The sequence below is a fragment of the Scardinius erythrophthalmus genome (genome assembly GCF_964197995.2).
Source record: "Scardinius erythrophthalmus genome assembly, chromosome: 22".
In the NCBI taxonomy this organism is placed as follows: Eukaryota; Metazoa; Chordata; class Actinopteri; order Cypriniformes; family Leuciscidae; genus Scardinius; species Scardinius erythrophthalmus.
Window position 1 is genome coordinate 10,249,883 of NC_138242.1, and position 16,632 is coordinate 10,266,514.

The 16,632-nt window shown below is 38.0% G+C and overlaps 1 protein-coding gene across 9 annotated transcripts in view; it reads right to left on the reverse strand.

The window, feature by feature from the left end:
* Positions 1-16,632, reverse strand: part of mak (male germ cell-associated kinase) — a 171,760-nt gene that overhangs the window by 1,271 nt on the left and 153,857 nt on the right. For 5 of the 9 annotated variants that reach the window (XM_081352500.1, XM_081352493.1, XM_081352499.1 and 2 more), the window contains one exon: positions 253-348. The exons of the other annotated variants lie outside the window; for them this stretch is intronic. In XM_081352500.1, the coding sequence (XP_081208626.1) occupies positions 253-348 (96 nt within the window). The remainder of the gene's footprint in view (positions 1-252; positions 349-16,632) is intronic. 9 annotated transcript variants of the gene reach the window in all.

A 16,632-nucleotide genomic window follows, 5' to 3' on the forward strand; every position in this document is an offset into this window, starting at 1 on the left:
ATCAAAGTCTATTTAAATTCAAATGCATCTTAACATTGTTTTGACCATTGCGGTTTCACATAGAGACTGACAACTTGTATATGATGCTGCAAGTGACAATGTTTTCAGTGTTTGTCACTAATAGCAAGGCGTCTGTTAAAAATTCCACAGTACAAGGCAAAAAAAAAAAAAAAAAGTGGCAGGTGTGGCAACGTTAATTTTGGACCCTGAGAAGAGGTGTTGACTAAGACAACTATTGTTCTGAGCTTTTACCTTCAGAGATCTCATTGACTGAAACTGTAGAGGAAGGTTTGGACTTTGAAGGTTTAGCTTTGCCAGTTTTAGAGTCAGCAGTGGCAGAGAGATCAACTAAGAGCAGATATAAATGAGTTGAGAGTGATAGACAGAGAGAGTGAATGAAGAAATTAATGAAGAAAGATACAACAGATCTTAAAATAGCTCTAGCAACAGATGTGTAGAAAAATATAAATAAAGCAAACACATGTCAGTTTTTTAAAGAGCAAAAACAAAAAGAATTAAAGCTGCAAGCAGCATTTATCGGGGTTCAAGCTATTAAGGCCTTTAAGGGTTTTTAAGCACAAAAGCATCAAAAGTTATCAAGTTTTATTTAGCAAGCATTTAACCACTGACATAATAGATGGAAAACACCATTTACAGCCAATATAGGCAATGTACCATAGGAAATATATGGTTTTAAAGCTTTTTGACAGTTATAGCACCAACTATGGTCCGATCTCCATGAAATTTTGCATGCTTGTTAATAGGGCTGACTTCTAATAGTCGAGGATTCGACGATTCGATTCGGAGAGGTCTGATTCGACTATGAACCTCATAGTCGAATACATGGGCGTCAGTTTGGTTTGAAATGTGCTGGGGACAGAGACGCATTCGCATTTTCAGAAGGGCTGGGTACCATTTTTATTTTATTTTTTCGCTTTTGCGCAGGTCATGTTTTGAAAGACGATGTCCTGTAGCTTACTAATGTAAATAAATAAAAATGTATTCAAAAATCTGCTTCACATTTTCAGCAGGGCTGCGGAGCGGCTGTGAGTTGACTCCACACGGTTCTCATGTGCGTTAAAAAGCTTTACGTGGTTTAATGTACCTAAACAATGATTACCAAATTCCCCTCTCATGTTGCTCCACATAACCACTTAAAATGGTAAAAAAAAATCGAACCCAGAGTCCAATTATTATGGACGTTATCTGATATTAAGCGTTTCTGCTTCACATTTTCAGCAGGGCTGCGGAGCGGCTGTGAGTTGACTCCACACGGTTCTCATGTGCGTTAAAAAGCTGACTCCACACGGTTCTCATGTGCGTTAAAAAGCTTTACGTTGTTTAATGTACCTAAACAACGATTACCAAATTTCCCTCTCATATTGCTCCTCATAACCACTGAAAATGGTCAAAAAATCGAACCCAGAGTCCAATTATTATGGACGTTATCTGATATTAAGCGTTTCTGCTTCACATTTTCAGCAGGGCAGCGGAGCGGCTGTGAGTTGACTCCACGCGGTTCTCATGGGCGTGAAAAAGCTTTACGTGGTTTAATGTACCTAAACAACCATCACCAAATTTCTCTCTCATATTGCTCCTCATGTTTATGAAATGTTATGATATATGTGTGATAGCCTATATGTGTTTTTTAGCTCTTTTGTTTGAAATGGAAAAAAATCTAGCTGCTATCTAAAAAAAAAGGAAAAAAAAAAAGGTTCGACTATCAGTCGACTACGGCAAAATCAAACGAATCAGATTCGACTATGAAAATCCTTAGTCGAAAACAGCCCTACTTGTTAATGATGTTATGTCACATAAGTTCACCAATTTTTGTGAAGTTCTGGGTTTTTATTTAGGATTTATAGGCTTTTTAATGTATTTTGCCACGCCCATTTTATAAATGATCCTATTACAGCCATCCAAATGCAAAAGTTCAACTTTTTTTTTGATAATTATTGATCTAGAGAGTCCAGAGAATTGTCCTAGACTGGTTTGGTTCCGATCGGGCGAAAAACCTAGGACTAGTTCGCAAAAGTAGGTTTTTAACATAATTACGAATATTTAATGAACGGTTTGATTGACAGCAATGGTTCTTGAGGCAAAGTTGTTCAACAAGAGCGCTTATAGCGCCACCTATGGTCCGATCTCCATAGAATTGTTTACTGTTACCTCATATTCAGCTCATACATATGTGTACCGAGTTTGGTGAAGATACCTCATTTACTTCTGGAGTTATAGCCATTTTAGTAAAATAGGCCCCTCCCACAACGTACGTTTTGGCGCCCCTTAGCGTCCGTGAATCGAAATTTCGACTTTTTTTCAATAATTATTGATCTTCAGTCTCTAGAGAACATTTCTGCACTGGTTTGGTTCCGATCGGGCGAAAAACCTAGGACTAGTTCGCAAAAGTAGGTTTTTGACAAAATTCAAAATGGCGGAAAATCTATCATGGCGGAAATGAAATCGGAGATATACGTTTTGTTCGTCAGGCGTCCAGCTTTCCAATGATATAAGACACTTGAGTCTACAACATACGGTCTAGGAGTTATGAGCAGTTTCGCGCTTTTGGTTGCTATAGCGCCACCTATGGGCCAATCGGGGTCATAATTTGATAACCTCTCCTCGATTTTTGTACTACCATCTGGCAAAGTTTCAACGTTCCAGCTCTTACGGTTTGGGCTGCACGATGCGTTTTACGGCAGAAGAAAAATAATAATAATTAAAGCTGCAAGCAGCATTTATCGGGGTTCAAGCAATTAAGGCCTTTAAGGCCTTAAAGCACAAAAGCATCAAAAGTTATTAAGTTTTATTTAGCAAGCCAAAAAACTTGCTAGCGCCAACTAGTGGCTGATTTCTTTCAAAATTCTTACAGACCTCTAGGCCATGATTCGAACATGCCCATCGAGTTTTGTTCCGATTGGCCTCCATTGACCTTGTCTAATAGGTGCTCAAATTTTATTGGTCGATGGCGGCCATGTTTTTTGAGATACGCCAATGTCCTCATAGACATACATGGCACCTTTGACCAAGACACTGCATACCAATTTTCAAGTCAATCAGACTAACGGTCAGGTAGTCATAGCCCTTTTCATATTTTTTTTCATGTTATAGCGCCACCTAGTGTTCAATTGTCGTGATGTCTTTACTGTGACCCCAGACTGAACTCATACACATGTGTACCAAGTTTGGTGAAGATATCTCATTTACTTCTCGAGTTATAGCCATTTTAGTCAAATAGGCTCCTCCCACAACAAAAAATTATCAACCCCTAGCGACCAGGAATAGAAATTTCAACTTTTCTTCGATAATTATTGATATTCAGACACCAGAGAACATTTCTGCACTGGTTTGGTTCCGATCGGACACAAAACCAGGGACTAGTTCGCAAAAGTAGGTTTTTGACATAATTCAAAATGGCGGAAAATTTGCATACCGTAAAGGAAATCGGAGATATACGTTTTGACCTTCAGCGACCAGCTTTCCAATGATATAAGAAACTTGAGTCTACGACATACGGTCTAGGAGTTATGAGCAGTTTTGCGCTTTTGGTTGCTATAGCGCCACCTATGGTCCGATCTACATGAAATTGTGCATGCTTGTTTAGAATATTACGGCACATATGCTCACCAATTTTCGTGAAGTTCTGAGTTTTCATTTAGGATTTATAGGCTTTTTAGTGTTTTTTTGCCACGCCCCTTTTCTAAATGACCCTATTACAGCCATCTACATGCAAAAGTTCAACTTTTTTTTTGATAATTATTGATCTACAGTGTCCAAAGAATTGTCCTAGACTGGTCTGGTTTCGATTGGACGAAAAACCTAGGACTAGTTTGCAAAAGTAGGTTTTTAACATAATTACAAATATTTAATAAACGGTTTAATTGACAGCAATAGTTCTTGAGGCAAAGTTGTTCAACTTGAGCAGGTCTATCAGATGATATGCATTTTGTGACGATAAGTGTAACACCACGTGATTACAGAGCCATAAAACTCGTTAGCGCCAACTAGTGGCCGATTTCTTTCAAAACTCTTACAGACCTCTAGGACCATGAGTCGAACATGCCCATCGAGTTTCGTTCCGATCAGCCTCCATTAACTTTGTCTAATAGGTGCTCAAATTTCATTGGTCGATGGCGGCCATGTTTTTCAAGATAAGCCAATGTCCTCATAGACATACATGCCACCTTGGACCAAGACACTGCATACCAATTTTCAAGTCAATCGGACTAACGGTCAGGTGGTTATAGCCCTTTTCATGTTTTTTTCATGTTATAGCGCCACCTAGTGATCAATTGTCACGATTTTTTTACTGTGACCCCAGATTGAACTCACACATGTGCACCAAGTTTGGTGAAGATATCTCATTTCCTTTTCGAGTTATAGCCATTTTAGTAAAATAGGCTCCTCCCACAACATTAATTTATCACCCCCTAGCGACCAGGAATCGAAATTTCGACTTTTTTTCGATAATTATTGATATTCAAACTCCAGAGAACATTTATGCACTGGTTTGGATCCGATCGGGCAAAAAACCAGGGACTAGTTCGCAAAAGTAGGTTTTTGACAAAATTCAAAATGGCGGAAAATTTGCATATCAAAAATGAAATCGGAGATATACGTTTTGACCTTCAGGAGTCCAGCTTTCCAATGATATAAGACACTTGAGTCTACGACATACCGTCTAGGAGTTATGAGCAGTTTCGCGCTTTTGGTTGCTATAGCGCCACCTACTGGCCAATCGGGGTCATACTTTGATAGGTTCTCCCCAAATTGAGTACTACCATTTGGCCAAGTTTCAAGGTTCCAGCATTTACGGTTTGGGCTGCACGATGCGTTTTAGGGGAGAATAATAATAATAATAATAATTAAAGCTGCAAGCAGCATTTATCGGGGTTCACGCAGTTATGCATTTTGTTACGATAAGTGTAACACCACGTGATTACAGAGCCGTAAAACTCGTTAGCGCCAACTAGTGGCCGACTTCTTTCAAAACTCTTACAGACCTCTACGGCCATGAGTTGAACATGCCCATCGAGTTTTGTTCCGATCGGCCTCCATTAACCTTGTCTAATAGGTGCTCAAATTTCATTGGTCGATGGCGGCCATGTTTTTTTGAGATACATGAGATACGTTAATATCTAACGGTCAGGTAGTCATAGCCCTTTTCAAGTTTTTTTCATGTTATAGCGCCACCTAGTGTTCAATCATCGCGATGTCTTTACTGTGACCCCAGACTGAACTTATACACATGTGTACCAAGTTTGGTGAAGATATCTCATTTACTTCGAGTTATAGCTATTTTAGTAAAATAGGCTCCTCCCACAACATGAATTTAGCAACCTCTAGTGACCAGGAACCGAAATTTCAACTTTTTTTTGATAATTATTGACATTCAGACTCCAGGGAACATTTCTGTACTGGTTTGGTTACAATCGGACACAAATCCAGGGACTAGTTCGCAAAAGTAGGTTTTTAACATATTCGTGAATATTTAATGAACTGTTTGATTGACAGCAATTGTTCTTGAGGCAAAGTTGTTCAGAATGAGGAGACCTATCAAATGATATGCATTTTATGACAATAAGTGTAACACCACGTGATTACAGAGCCATAAAACTTGTTAGCGCCAACTAGTGGCCGATTTCTTTCAAAATTCTTACAGACCTCTAGGGCCATGAGTCGAACATGCCCATCGAGTTTCGTTCCGATCGGCCTCCGTTAACCTTGTCTAATAGGTGCTCAAACTTCATTGGCTGACGGCGGCCATGTTTTTTGAGATACGCCAATGTCCTCATAAACATACATGGCACCTTGGACCAAGACACTGCATACCAATTTTCAAGTCAATCGGACTAACGGTCAGGTAGTTATAGCCCTTTTCATGTTTTTTTCATGTTATAGCGCCACCTAGTGTTCAATCGTCGTGACTTTGGTACCGTGACCCCAAATTGAACTCATACACATATGTACCAAGTTTGGTGAAGATATCTAATTTACTTCTCGAGTTATAGCCATTTTAGTAAAATAGGCTCTTTCCACAACGATCAATTAGCGCCCCCTAGAAACCATGAATCGAAATTTCAACTTTTTTTTGATAATTATTGATATTCAGACTCCAGAGAACATTTCTGCACTGGTTTGGTTCCAATCGGACACAAAACCAGGGACTAGTTCGCAAAAGTAGGTTTTTGACATAATTCAAAATGGCGGAAAAATTTACATACCGTAAATGAAATCGGAGATATACGTTTTGACCTTCAGGCGTCCATCTTTCCAATGATATAAGACACTTGAGTCTACGACATAGGGTCTAGGAGTTATGAGCAGTTTCGCGCTTTTGGTTGCTATAGCGCCACCTATGGGCCAATCGGGGTCATACTTTGATAGGTTCTCCCCAAATTGAGGACTACCATTTGGCCAAGTTTCAAGGTTCCAGCTCTTACGGTTTGGTCTGCACGATGCGTTTTAGCGGAAAATAATAATAATAATAATAATAATAATAATAATTAAAGCTGCAAGCAGCATTTATCGGGGTTCAAGCAGTTAAGGCCTTTAAGGCATTTAAGCACAAAAGCATCAAAAGTTATTAAGATTCATTTAGCAAGCATGTAACCACTGACATAATAGATGGAAAAGACCATTTACAGCCAATACAGGCAATTTGCCATGGGATATATATGGTTTTAAAGCTTTTTAACAGTTATAGCGCCACCTATGGTCCGATCTCCATAAAATTGTTTACTGTGACCTCAAATTGAACCCATACACATGTGTACTGAGTTTGGTGAAGATATCTCATTTACTTCTTGAGTTATAGCCATTTGAGTAAAATAGGCACCTCCCACGACGATTTGCCACATTCTAGAATTATTTAATATGATTCTAGCATGATTTACTATCATATACCATGTTCCAGAATGATTTATTAGGATTCTAGCATGATTTACCTTGATACACCTCATTTCAGTATTATTTACTATGATTTACAATGTTTCTAGCATGATTAACCACATTACTAGCAATTATGTGAAGTGTCAGTGCAAATGAGGTGATGAACACTGACAAAATATTATTGTGTTATAATAGTTAGTTATATACGTGATTTTTAGTGTGTGTCCAAGTATGAATGCAAAAGCACATGTAAAATATTTCATTATTAAGTAGAATGGCCAGCAGAGGGCACTAGAAGACCACTTATTGGCTCACTTTCACTTTAAACCAGTTTTCTGCACTAAAGCAAACCAGTTTTTCCATGTTAACTCAATGCATGCTTACACACACACACACACACACACACACACACACACACACACACACACACACACACACACACACACACACACACACACACATACACACACAGCATAGTTAACCATGATTTACCATGATATACCACGTTGTAGTATTATTTACCAGGAGATAAACGACAATCTAGTATTATTTACTTTGATTTACCATGTTTCTAGCCTGATTTATCACATTACTAGCAATTATTTGAAGTGTCAGTGCAAATAAAGTGATTAACACTGACAAAATATGATTGTGTTATAATAGTTATTGCTATATAATTGATTTTTTTTAGTGTGTATTCAAGTATGAATGCAAGCACATGTTGAAATATTTCATTAATAAGTAGAATGGCCAGCAGAGGGCAGTAGAAGACCACTTATTGGCTCACTTTCACTTTAAACCAGTTTTCTGCACTAAAGCAAACCAGTTTATCCATGTTAACTCAATGCATGCTTACACACACACACACACACACACACACACACACACACACACACACACACACACACACACACACACACACACACACACAGCATAGTTAACCATGATTTACCATGATTTACCACATTACTAGCAATTATTTGAAGTGTCAGTGCAAATAAAGTGATTAACACTGACAAAATATGATTGTGTTATAATAGTTATTGCTATATAAGTGATTTTTAGTGTGTATTCAAGTATAAATGCAAGCACATGTGGAAAAATTTAATTAATAAGTAGAATGGCCAGCAGAGGGCAGTAGAAGACCACTTATTGGCTCACTTTCACTTTAAACCTCATGATTTTGACCAGTTTTCTGCACTAAAGCAAACCAGTGTTTCCATGTTAACTCAATAATGCATACTTGCTACATATGCTACACACAATAATGCTACACACACACACACACACACACACACACACACACACACACACACACACACACACACACACACAAATGTTTCAGTGATATTGGTGTCACATTCACCTTCATCACATTCACCTTCTGTCTTCATCACATTCACCATCTGTCGTCATCACCTGCACCTGCTCCTCATCACCCTCCTCATCATCACCTGCTCCTCATCATCATAACCGTCACCTGTTGTCCTTGTCTTGATCTGTGTATTTAAGTTCCCCTCTCATCCATTATCATTGTCGGTTATTGTTTGTGCACTAGCACTCTGTTATGTTTGTTTTCATGTTGGAAAATAAAACCTTTGTTATATTTGTACCACACACACACACACACACACACACACACACACACACACACACCATCATTTATCATGATTTACCATGGCTGATACCAATACCAATATGAGAAAATGACTATTTTAAACAGCAGGGGGCAGTAAAATACCACTTATTGGCTTAACATGCCATTAATTCATATCATTTTCACCTTTTTAACTGTTATAGAGGCAAATTTTGTCCGATCTGTCTGAAAATTTTCATGCTTGTTCAGGGTGATATTTCACACGTTCTGACTTGTTTTTAAGAAGGTCTGAGCATTGATTAAAGAGATATAGGCTTTCGGGGACACTTGGTAAAGGCCAGATTTTGAAGTGAACCTATTATAGCTATCCAAATGAAGTAGTTCAACTTTCTGACAATTATTGATCTAGTGAGTCCAGAGAATTGTATTGCACTAGTTTTTTAACATTATGATATGAAAATTATATGATCAGAGATGGAAAAGACCATTTACAGCCAATACAGGCAGTTTACCATAGGAAATATATGATTTTAAAGCTTTTTAACAGTTATAGCGCCACCTATCGTCCGATCTCCATAGAATTTTTCATGCTTGTTAATGATGTTATGTCACATATGCTGACCAATTTTTGTGAAGTTCTGAGTTTTTATTTAGGATTTATAGGCTTTTTAATGTATTTTGACACGCCCATTTTATAAATTACCCTATTACAGCCATCCAAATGCAAAAGTACAACTTTTTTTTGATAATTATTGATCTAGAGAGTCCAGAGAATTGTCCTAGACTGGTCTGGTTCCGATCGGGCAAAAAACCTAGGACTAGTTCGCAAAAGTAGGTTTTAGACATATTCATGAATATTTAATGAACGGTTTGATTGACAGAAATGGTTCTTGAGGCAAAGTTGTTCAGCATGAGCAGATATATCAAATGATATGCTTTTTGTGACGATAAGTGTAACACCACGTGATTACAGAGCCATAAAACTCGTTAGCGCCAACTAGTGGCCGATTTCTTTCAAAATTCTTACAGACCTCTAGGGCCATGAGTCGAACATGCCCATCGAGTTTCGTTCCGATCGGCCTCCGTTAACCTTGTCTAATAGGTGCTCAACTTCATTGGCCAATGGCGGCCATGTTTTTTGAGATACGCCAATGTCCTCATAGACATACATGGCACCTTGGACCAAGACACTGCATACCAATTTTCAAGTCAATCGGACTAACGGTCAGGTGGTTATAGCCCTTTTCATGTTTTTTTCATGTTATAGCGCCACCTAGTGTTCAATCGTCGCGATTTTTTTACTGTGACCCCAGAATGAACCCATACACATGTGTACCGAGTTTGGTGAAGCTATCTTATTTACTTTTTAAGTTATAGCCATTTTAGTAAAATAGGCTCCTCCCACAACGATTATTTTGCGCCCCCTAGCGTCCATGAATCGAAATTTCAACATTTTTTCGATAATTATTGATCTTCAGACTCCAGAGAACATTTCTGCACTGGTTTGGCTCCGATCGGGCAAAAAACCAGGGACTAGTTCGCAAAAGTAGATTTTCGACAAAATTCAAAATGGCGGAAAATCTATCATGACGGAAATGAAATCGGAGATATACGTTTTGTTCGTCAGGCATCCAGCTTTCCAATGATATAAGACACTTGAGTCTGCGACATACGGTCTAGGAGTTATGAGCAGTTTCGCGCTTTTGGTTGCTATAGCGCCACCTATGGGCCAATCGGGGTCATAATCTCTGAACCTCTCCTCGATTTTTGTACTACCATCTGGCAAAGTTTCAATGCTCTAGCCCTTACGGTTTGGGCTGCACGATGCGTTTTACGGCAGAATAATAATAATAATTAAAGCTGCAAGCAGCATTTATCGGGGTTCAAGCATTTAAGGCCTTTAGGCACATAAGCATTTAAGACATTAAGATTTATTTAGAAAGCTTTTAACCACTGAAATAATAGATGGAAAAGTCCATTTACAGCCAATACAGGCAATTTACCATAGGAAATATGTGTTTTTTAAAGCTTTTTAACAGTTATAGCACCATCTATAGTCCGATCTCCATGAAATTTTGCATGCTTGTTAATGATGTTATGGCACATAAGCTCACCAATTTTCGTGAAGTTCTGAGTTTTTGTTTAGGATTTATAGGCTTTTGAGTGCATTTTGCCACGCCCATTTTCTTTATGACCCAATATACCCATGCGAAAAATGCAAAAGTTCAACTTTTTTTTGATAATTATTGATCTTGAGAGTCCATAGAATTGTCCTAGACTCGTTTGGTTCTGATCGGGCGAAAAACCTAGGACTAGTTCGCAAAAGTAGGTTTTTAACATAATTACGAATATTTAATGAACGGTTTGATTGACAGCAATGGTTCTTGAGGCAAAGTTGTTCAACAAGAGGAGATCTATCAAATGGTATGCATTTTGTGACAATAAGTGTAACACCACGTGATTACAGAGCCATAAAACTCGTTAGCGCCAACTAGTGGCCGATTTCTTTTAAAATTCTTACAGACCTCTAGGGCCATGAGTCGAACATGCCCACCGAGTTTCGTTCCGATAGGCCTCCGTTAACCTTGTCTAATAGGTGCTCAAACTTCATTGGCCGATGGCGGCCATGTTTTTTGAGATACACCAATGTCCTCATAGACATACATGGCACCTTGGACCAAGACACTGCATACCAATTTTCAAGTCAATCGGACTAACGGTCAGGTGGTTATAGCCTGTTTTATGTTTTTTTCATGTTATAGCGCCACCATGTGACCAATCGCCGCGATTTTTTTACCGTGACCTCATATTGACGTCTTACACATGTGTACCAGGTTTGGTTAAAATACCTCTTTTACTTCTGGAGTTATAGCCATTTTAGTAAAATAGGCTCCTCCCACAACGTTAATTTTGCACCCCCTAGCGACCGTGAATCGAAATTTCAACTTTTTTTTGATAATTATTGATATTCAGACTCCAGAGAACAATTCTGCACTGGTTTGGTTCCGATCGGGCAAAAAACCAGGGACTAGTTCGCAAAAGTAGATTTTCGACAAAATTCAAAATGGCGGAAAATCTATCATGGCGGAAATAAAATCGGAGATATACGTTTTGTTCGTCAGGCGTCCAGCTTTCCAATGATATAAGACACTTGAGTCTATGACTTACGGTCTAGGAGTTATGAGCAGTTTCGCGCTTTTGGTTGCTATAGCGCCACCTATGGGCCAATCGGGGTCATAATTTGATAACCTCTCCTCGATTTTTGTACTACCATATGGCAAAGTTTCAAAGCTCTAGCCCTTACGGTTTGGGCTGCACGATGCGTTTTACGGCAGAATAATAATAATAATAATAATAATAAAAATCAGCACAATTACAATAGGGTTTCAGCACTTCGTGCTTGAACCCCTAATAAAAATCAGTACAATTACAATAGGGTTTCAGCACTTCGTGCTTGAACCCCTAAAAATCAGCACAATTACAATAGGGTTTCAGCACTTCGTGCTTGAACCCCTAATTAAAGCTGCAAGCAGCATTTATCGGGGTTCAAGCATTTAAGGCCTTTAGGCACATAAGCATTTAAGACATTAAGATTTATTTAGAAAGCTTTTAACCACTGAAATAATAGATGGAAAAGTCCATTTACAGCCAATACAGGCAATTTACCATAGGAAATATGTGTTTTTTAAAGCTTTTTAACAGTTATAGCACCATCTATAGTCCGATCTCCATGAAATTTTGCATGCTTGTTAATGATGTTATGGCACATAAGCTCACCAATTTTCGTGAAGTTCTGAGTTTTTGTTTAGGATTTATAGGCTTTTGAGTGCATTTTGCCACGCCCATTTTCTTTATGACCCAATATACCCATGCGAAAAATGCAAAAGTTCAACTTTTTTTTGATAATTATTGATCTTGAGAGTCCATAGAATTGTCCTAGACTCGTTTGGTTCTGATCGGGCGAAAAACCTAGGACTAGTTCGCAAAAGTAGGTTTTTAACATAATTACGAATATTTAATGAACGGTTTGATTGACAGCAATGGTTCTTGAGGCAAAGTTGTTCAACAAGAGGAGATCTATCAAATGGTATGCATTTTGTGACAATAAGTGTAACACCACGTGATTACAGAGCCATAAAACTCGTTAGCGCCAACTAGTGGCCGATTTCTTTTAAAATTCTTACAGACCTCTAGGGCCATGAGTCGAACATGCCCACCGAGTTTCGTTCCGATAGGCCTCCGTTAACCTTGTCTAATAGGTGCTCAAACTTCATTGGCCGATGGCGGCCATGTTTTTTGAGATACACCAATGTCCTCATAGACATACATGGCACCTTGGACCAAGACACTGCATACCAATTTTCAAGTCAATCGGACTAACGGTCAGGTGGTTATAGCCTGTTTTATGTTTTTTTCATGTTATAGCGCCACCATGTGACCAATCGCCGCGATTTTTTTACCGTGACCTCATATTGACGTCTTACACATGTGTACCAGGTTTGGTTAAAATACCTCTTTTACTTCTGGAGTTATAGCCATTTTAGTAAAATAGGCTCCTCCCACAACGTTAATTTTGCACCCCCTAGCGACCGTGAATCGAAATTTCAACTTTTTTTTGATAATTATTGATATTGAGACTCCAGAGAACAATTCTGCACTGGTTTGGTTCCGATCGGGCAAAAAACCAGGGACTAGTTCGCAAAAGTAGATTTTCGACAAAATTCAAAATGGCGGAAAATCTATCATGGCGGAAATAAAATCGGAGATATACGTTTTGTTCGTCAGGCGTCCAGCTTTCCAATGATATAAGACACTTGAGTCTATGACTTACGGTCTAGGAGTTATGAGCAGTTTCGCGCTTTTGGTTGCTATAGCGCCACCTATGGGCCAATCGGGGTCATAATTTGATAACCTCTCCTCGATTTTTGTACTACCATATGGCAAAGTTTCAAAGCTCTAGCCCTTACGGTTTGGGCTGCACAATGCGTTTTACGGCAGAATAATAATAATAATTAAAGCTGCAAGCAGCATTTATCGGGGTTCAAGCAGTTAAAGCCTTTTAAGCATTTAAGCACAAAAGCATCAAAAGTTAAGATTTATTTAGCAAGCATGTAACCACGGACATAATAGATGGAAAAGACCATTTACAGCCAATACAGGCAGTTTACCATGGGATATATATGGTTTTAAAGCTTTTTAACAGTTATAGCGCCACCTATGGTCCGATCTCCATAGAATTGTTTACTGTGACCTCAAATTGAACCCATACACATGTGTACTGAGTTTGGTGAAGATATCTCATTTACTTCTTGAGTTATAGCCATTTTAGTAAAATAGGCTCCTCCCACAACAATTTAGCACATTCTAGTATTATTTACTATGATTCTAGCATGATTTGCCATATTCTAGCATAATTTACCATGATATACTACATTCTAGTATGATTTACCATTGTTTACTGTGATTCTAGCATGGATTACCATAGTTTATCATGATTTATCATAGTTTACCATGATTTACCCTGTTCTAGCATAGTTTACCATGATTTACCATGTTCTAGCATGATGTACCATGATATACTATGTTCTAGAATGATGTACCAGGATTGTAGTATGATTTACCTTGATACACCACATTCTAGTATCATTTATTGATTTACCATGTTTTTAGTGTGATTTAACCATGATTTACCACATTGCTAGCAATTATGTGAAGTATCAGTAAAAATGAAGTGATAAACTCTGACAAAATATGATTGTGCTACAATAGTAATTGTTATATAAGTGATTTTTTAGTGTTTTATTGTTATATAAGTGATTTTTAGTGTCTAATGAATGCAAAAGCATATGTGGGTAGACATTAATAAGTAGAATGGCCAGCAGAGGGCAGTAGAAGACCACATATTGGCTCACTTTCACTTTAAACTTCTTGATTTTCACCATTTTTCTGCACTAAAGCAAACCAGTTTTTCCATTTTAAATCCATAATGCATGTTAACACACACACACACACACACACACAAGACAAATGTTGTTTTTTCAATGCTATTGGGATATGTCATTATGAAAATATATTTGAATGGTCTATAAACATTTCACAAAGTCTTTGTAAGCTATTAATCAGATCATTCAGAATTTATTCAGAAACCTAAGACTACACACACACATTATATTGTAGATACAGACATTTGAAATATATGATGTGATCAAACTGTCAATACTAATAATTTAACAGATGGATTTTTGACTAAATGTAATTGTAAATGTTAAAATAGTGATTTTATAAAGTCTAAATATAAATTATAGAACAATATGACAACATGACTATTTTAAACAGCAGGGGGCAGTAAAATACCACTTCTTGGCTTAATATGTCATTATATTCATATCATTTTCACCTTTTTAACTGTTATAGAGGCAAATTTTGTCAGATCTGTCTGAAAATTTTCATGCATGTTCAGAGTGATATTTCACATGTTCTGACTTGTTTTTAAGAAGGTTTGAACATTCATTAAAGAGATATAGGCTTTCGGGGACACTTGGTAAAGGCCACATTTTGAAGTGAACCTATTATAGCTACCCAAATGAAGTAGTTCAACTTTTTCTGACAATTATTGTTCTAGTGAGTCCAGAGAATTGTATTGCACTAGTTTTTAACATTATGATATGAAAATTATATATTCAGAGATGGAAAAGACCATTTACAGTCAATACAGGCAGTTTACCATAGGAAATATATGGTTTTAAAGATTTTTAACAGTTATAGCGCCACCTATCGTCCGATCTCCATGAAATTTTGCATGCTTGTTAATGATGTTATGTCACATAAGTTCACCAATTTTTGTGAAGTTCTGGGTTTTTATTTAGGATTTATAGGCTTTTTAATGTATTTTTCCATGCCCATTTTATAAATGATCCTATTACAGCCATCCAAATGCAAAAGTTCAACTTTTTTTTGATAATTATTGATCTAGAGAGTCCAGAGAATTGTCCTAGACTGGTCTGGTTCCGATCGGGCAAAAAACCTAGGACTAGTTCGCAAAAGTAGGTTTTAAACATATTCATGAATATTTAATGAACGGTTTGATTGACAGAAATGGTTCTTGAGGCAAAGTTGTTCAGCATGAGCAGATATATCAAATGATATGCTTTTTGTGACGATAAGTGTAACACCACGTGATTACAGAGCCAAAAAACTCGTTAGCGCCAACTAGTGGCCGATTTCTTTCAAAATTCTTACAGACCTCTAGGGCCATGAGTCGAACATGCCCATCGAGTTTCGTTCCGATCGGCCTCCGTTAACCTTGTCTAATAGGTGCTCAACTTCATTGGCCAATGGCGGCCATGTTTTTTGAGATACGCCAATGTCCTCATAGACATACATGGCACCTTGGACCAAGACACTGCATACCAATTTTCCCGTCAATCGGACTAACGGTCAGGTGGTTATAGCCCTTTTCATGTTTTTTTTCATGTTATAGCGCCACCTAGTGTTCAATCGTCGCGATTTTTTTACTGTGACCCCAGAATGAACCCATACACATGTGTACCGAGTTTGGTGAAGCTATCTTATTTACTTTTTAAGTTATAGCCATTTTAGTAAAATAGGCTCCTCCCACAACGATTATTTTGCGCCCCCTAGCGTCCATGAATCGAAATTTCAACATTTTTTCGATAATTATTGATCTTCAGACTCCAGAGAACATTTCTGCACTGGTTTGGCTCCGATCGGGCAAAAAACCAGGGACTAGTTCGCAAAAGTAGATTTTCGACAAAATTCAAAATGGCGGAAAATCTATCATGACGGAAATGAAATCGGAGATATACGTTTTGTTCGTCAGGCGTCCAGCTTTCCAATGATATAAGACACTTGAGTCTGCGACATACGGTCTAGGAGTTATGAGCAGTTTCGCGCTTTTGGTTGCTATAGCGCCACCTATGGGCCAATCGGGGTCATAATCTCTGAACCTCTCCTCGATTTTTGTACTACCATCTGGCAAAGTTTCAATGCTCTAGCCCTTACGGTTTGGGCTGCACGATGCGTTTTACGGCAGAATAATAATAATAATAATAATAATAAAAATCAGTACAATTACAATAGGGTTTCAGCACTTCGTGCTTGAACCCCTAATTAAAGCTGCAAGC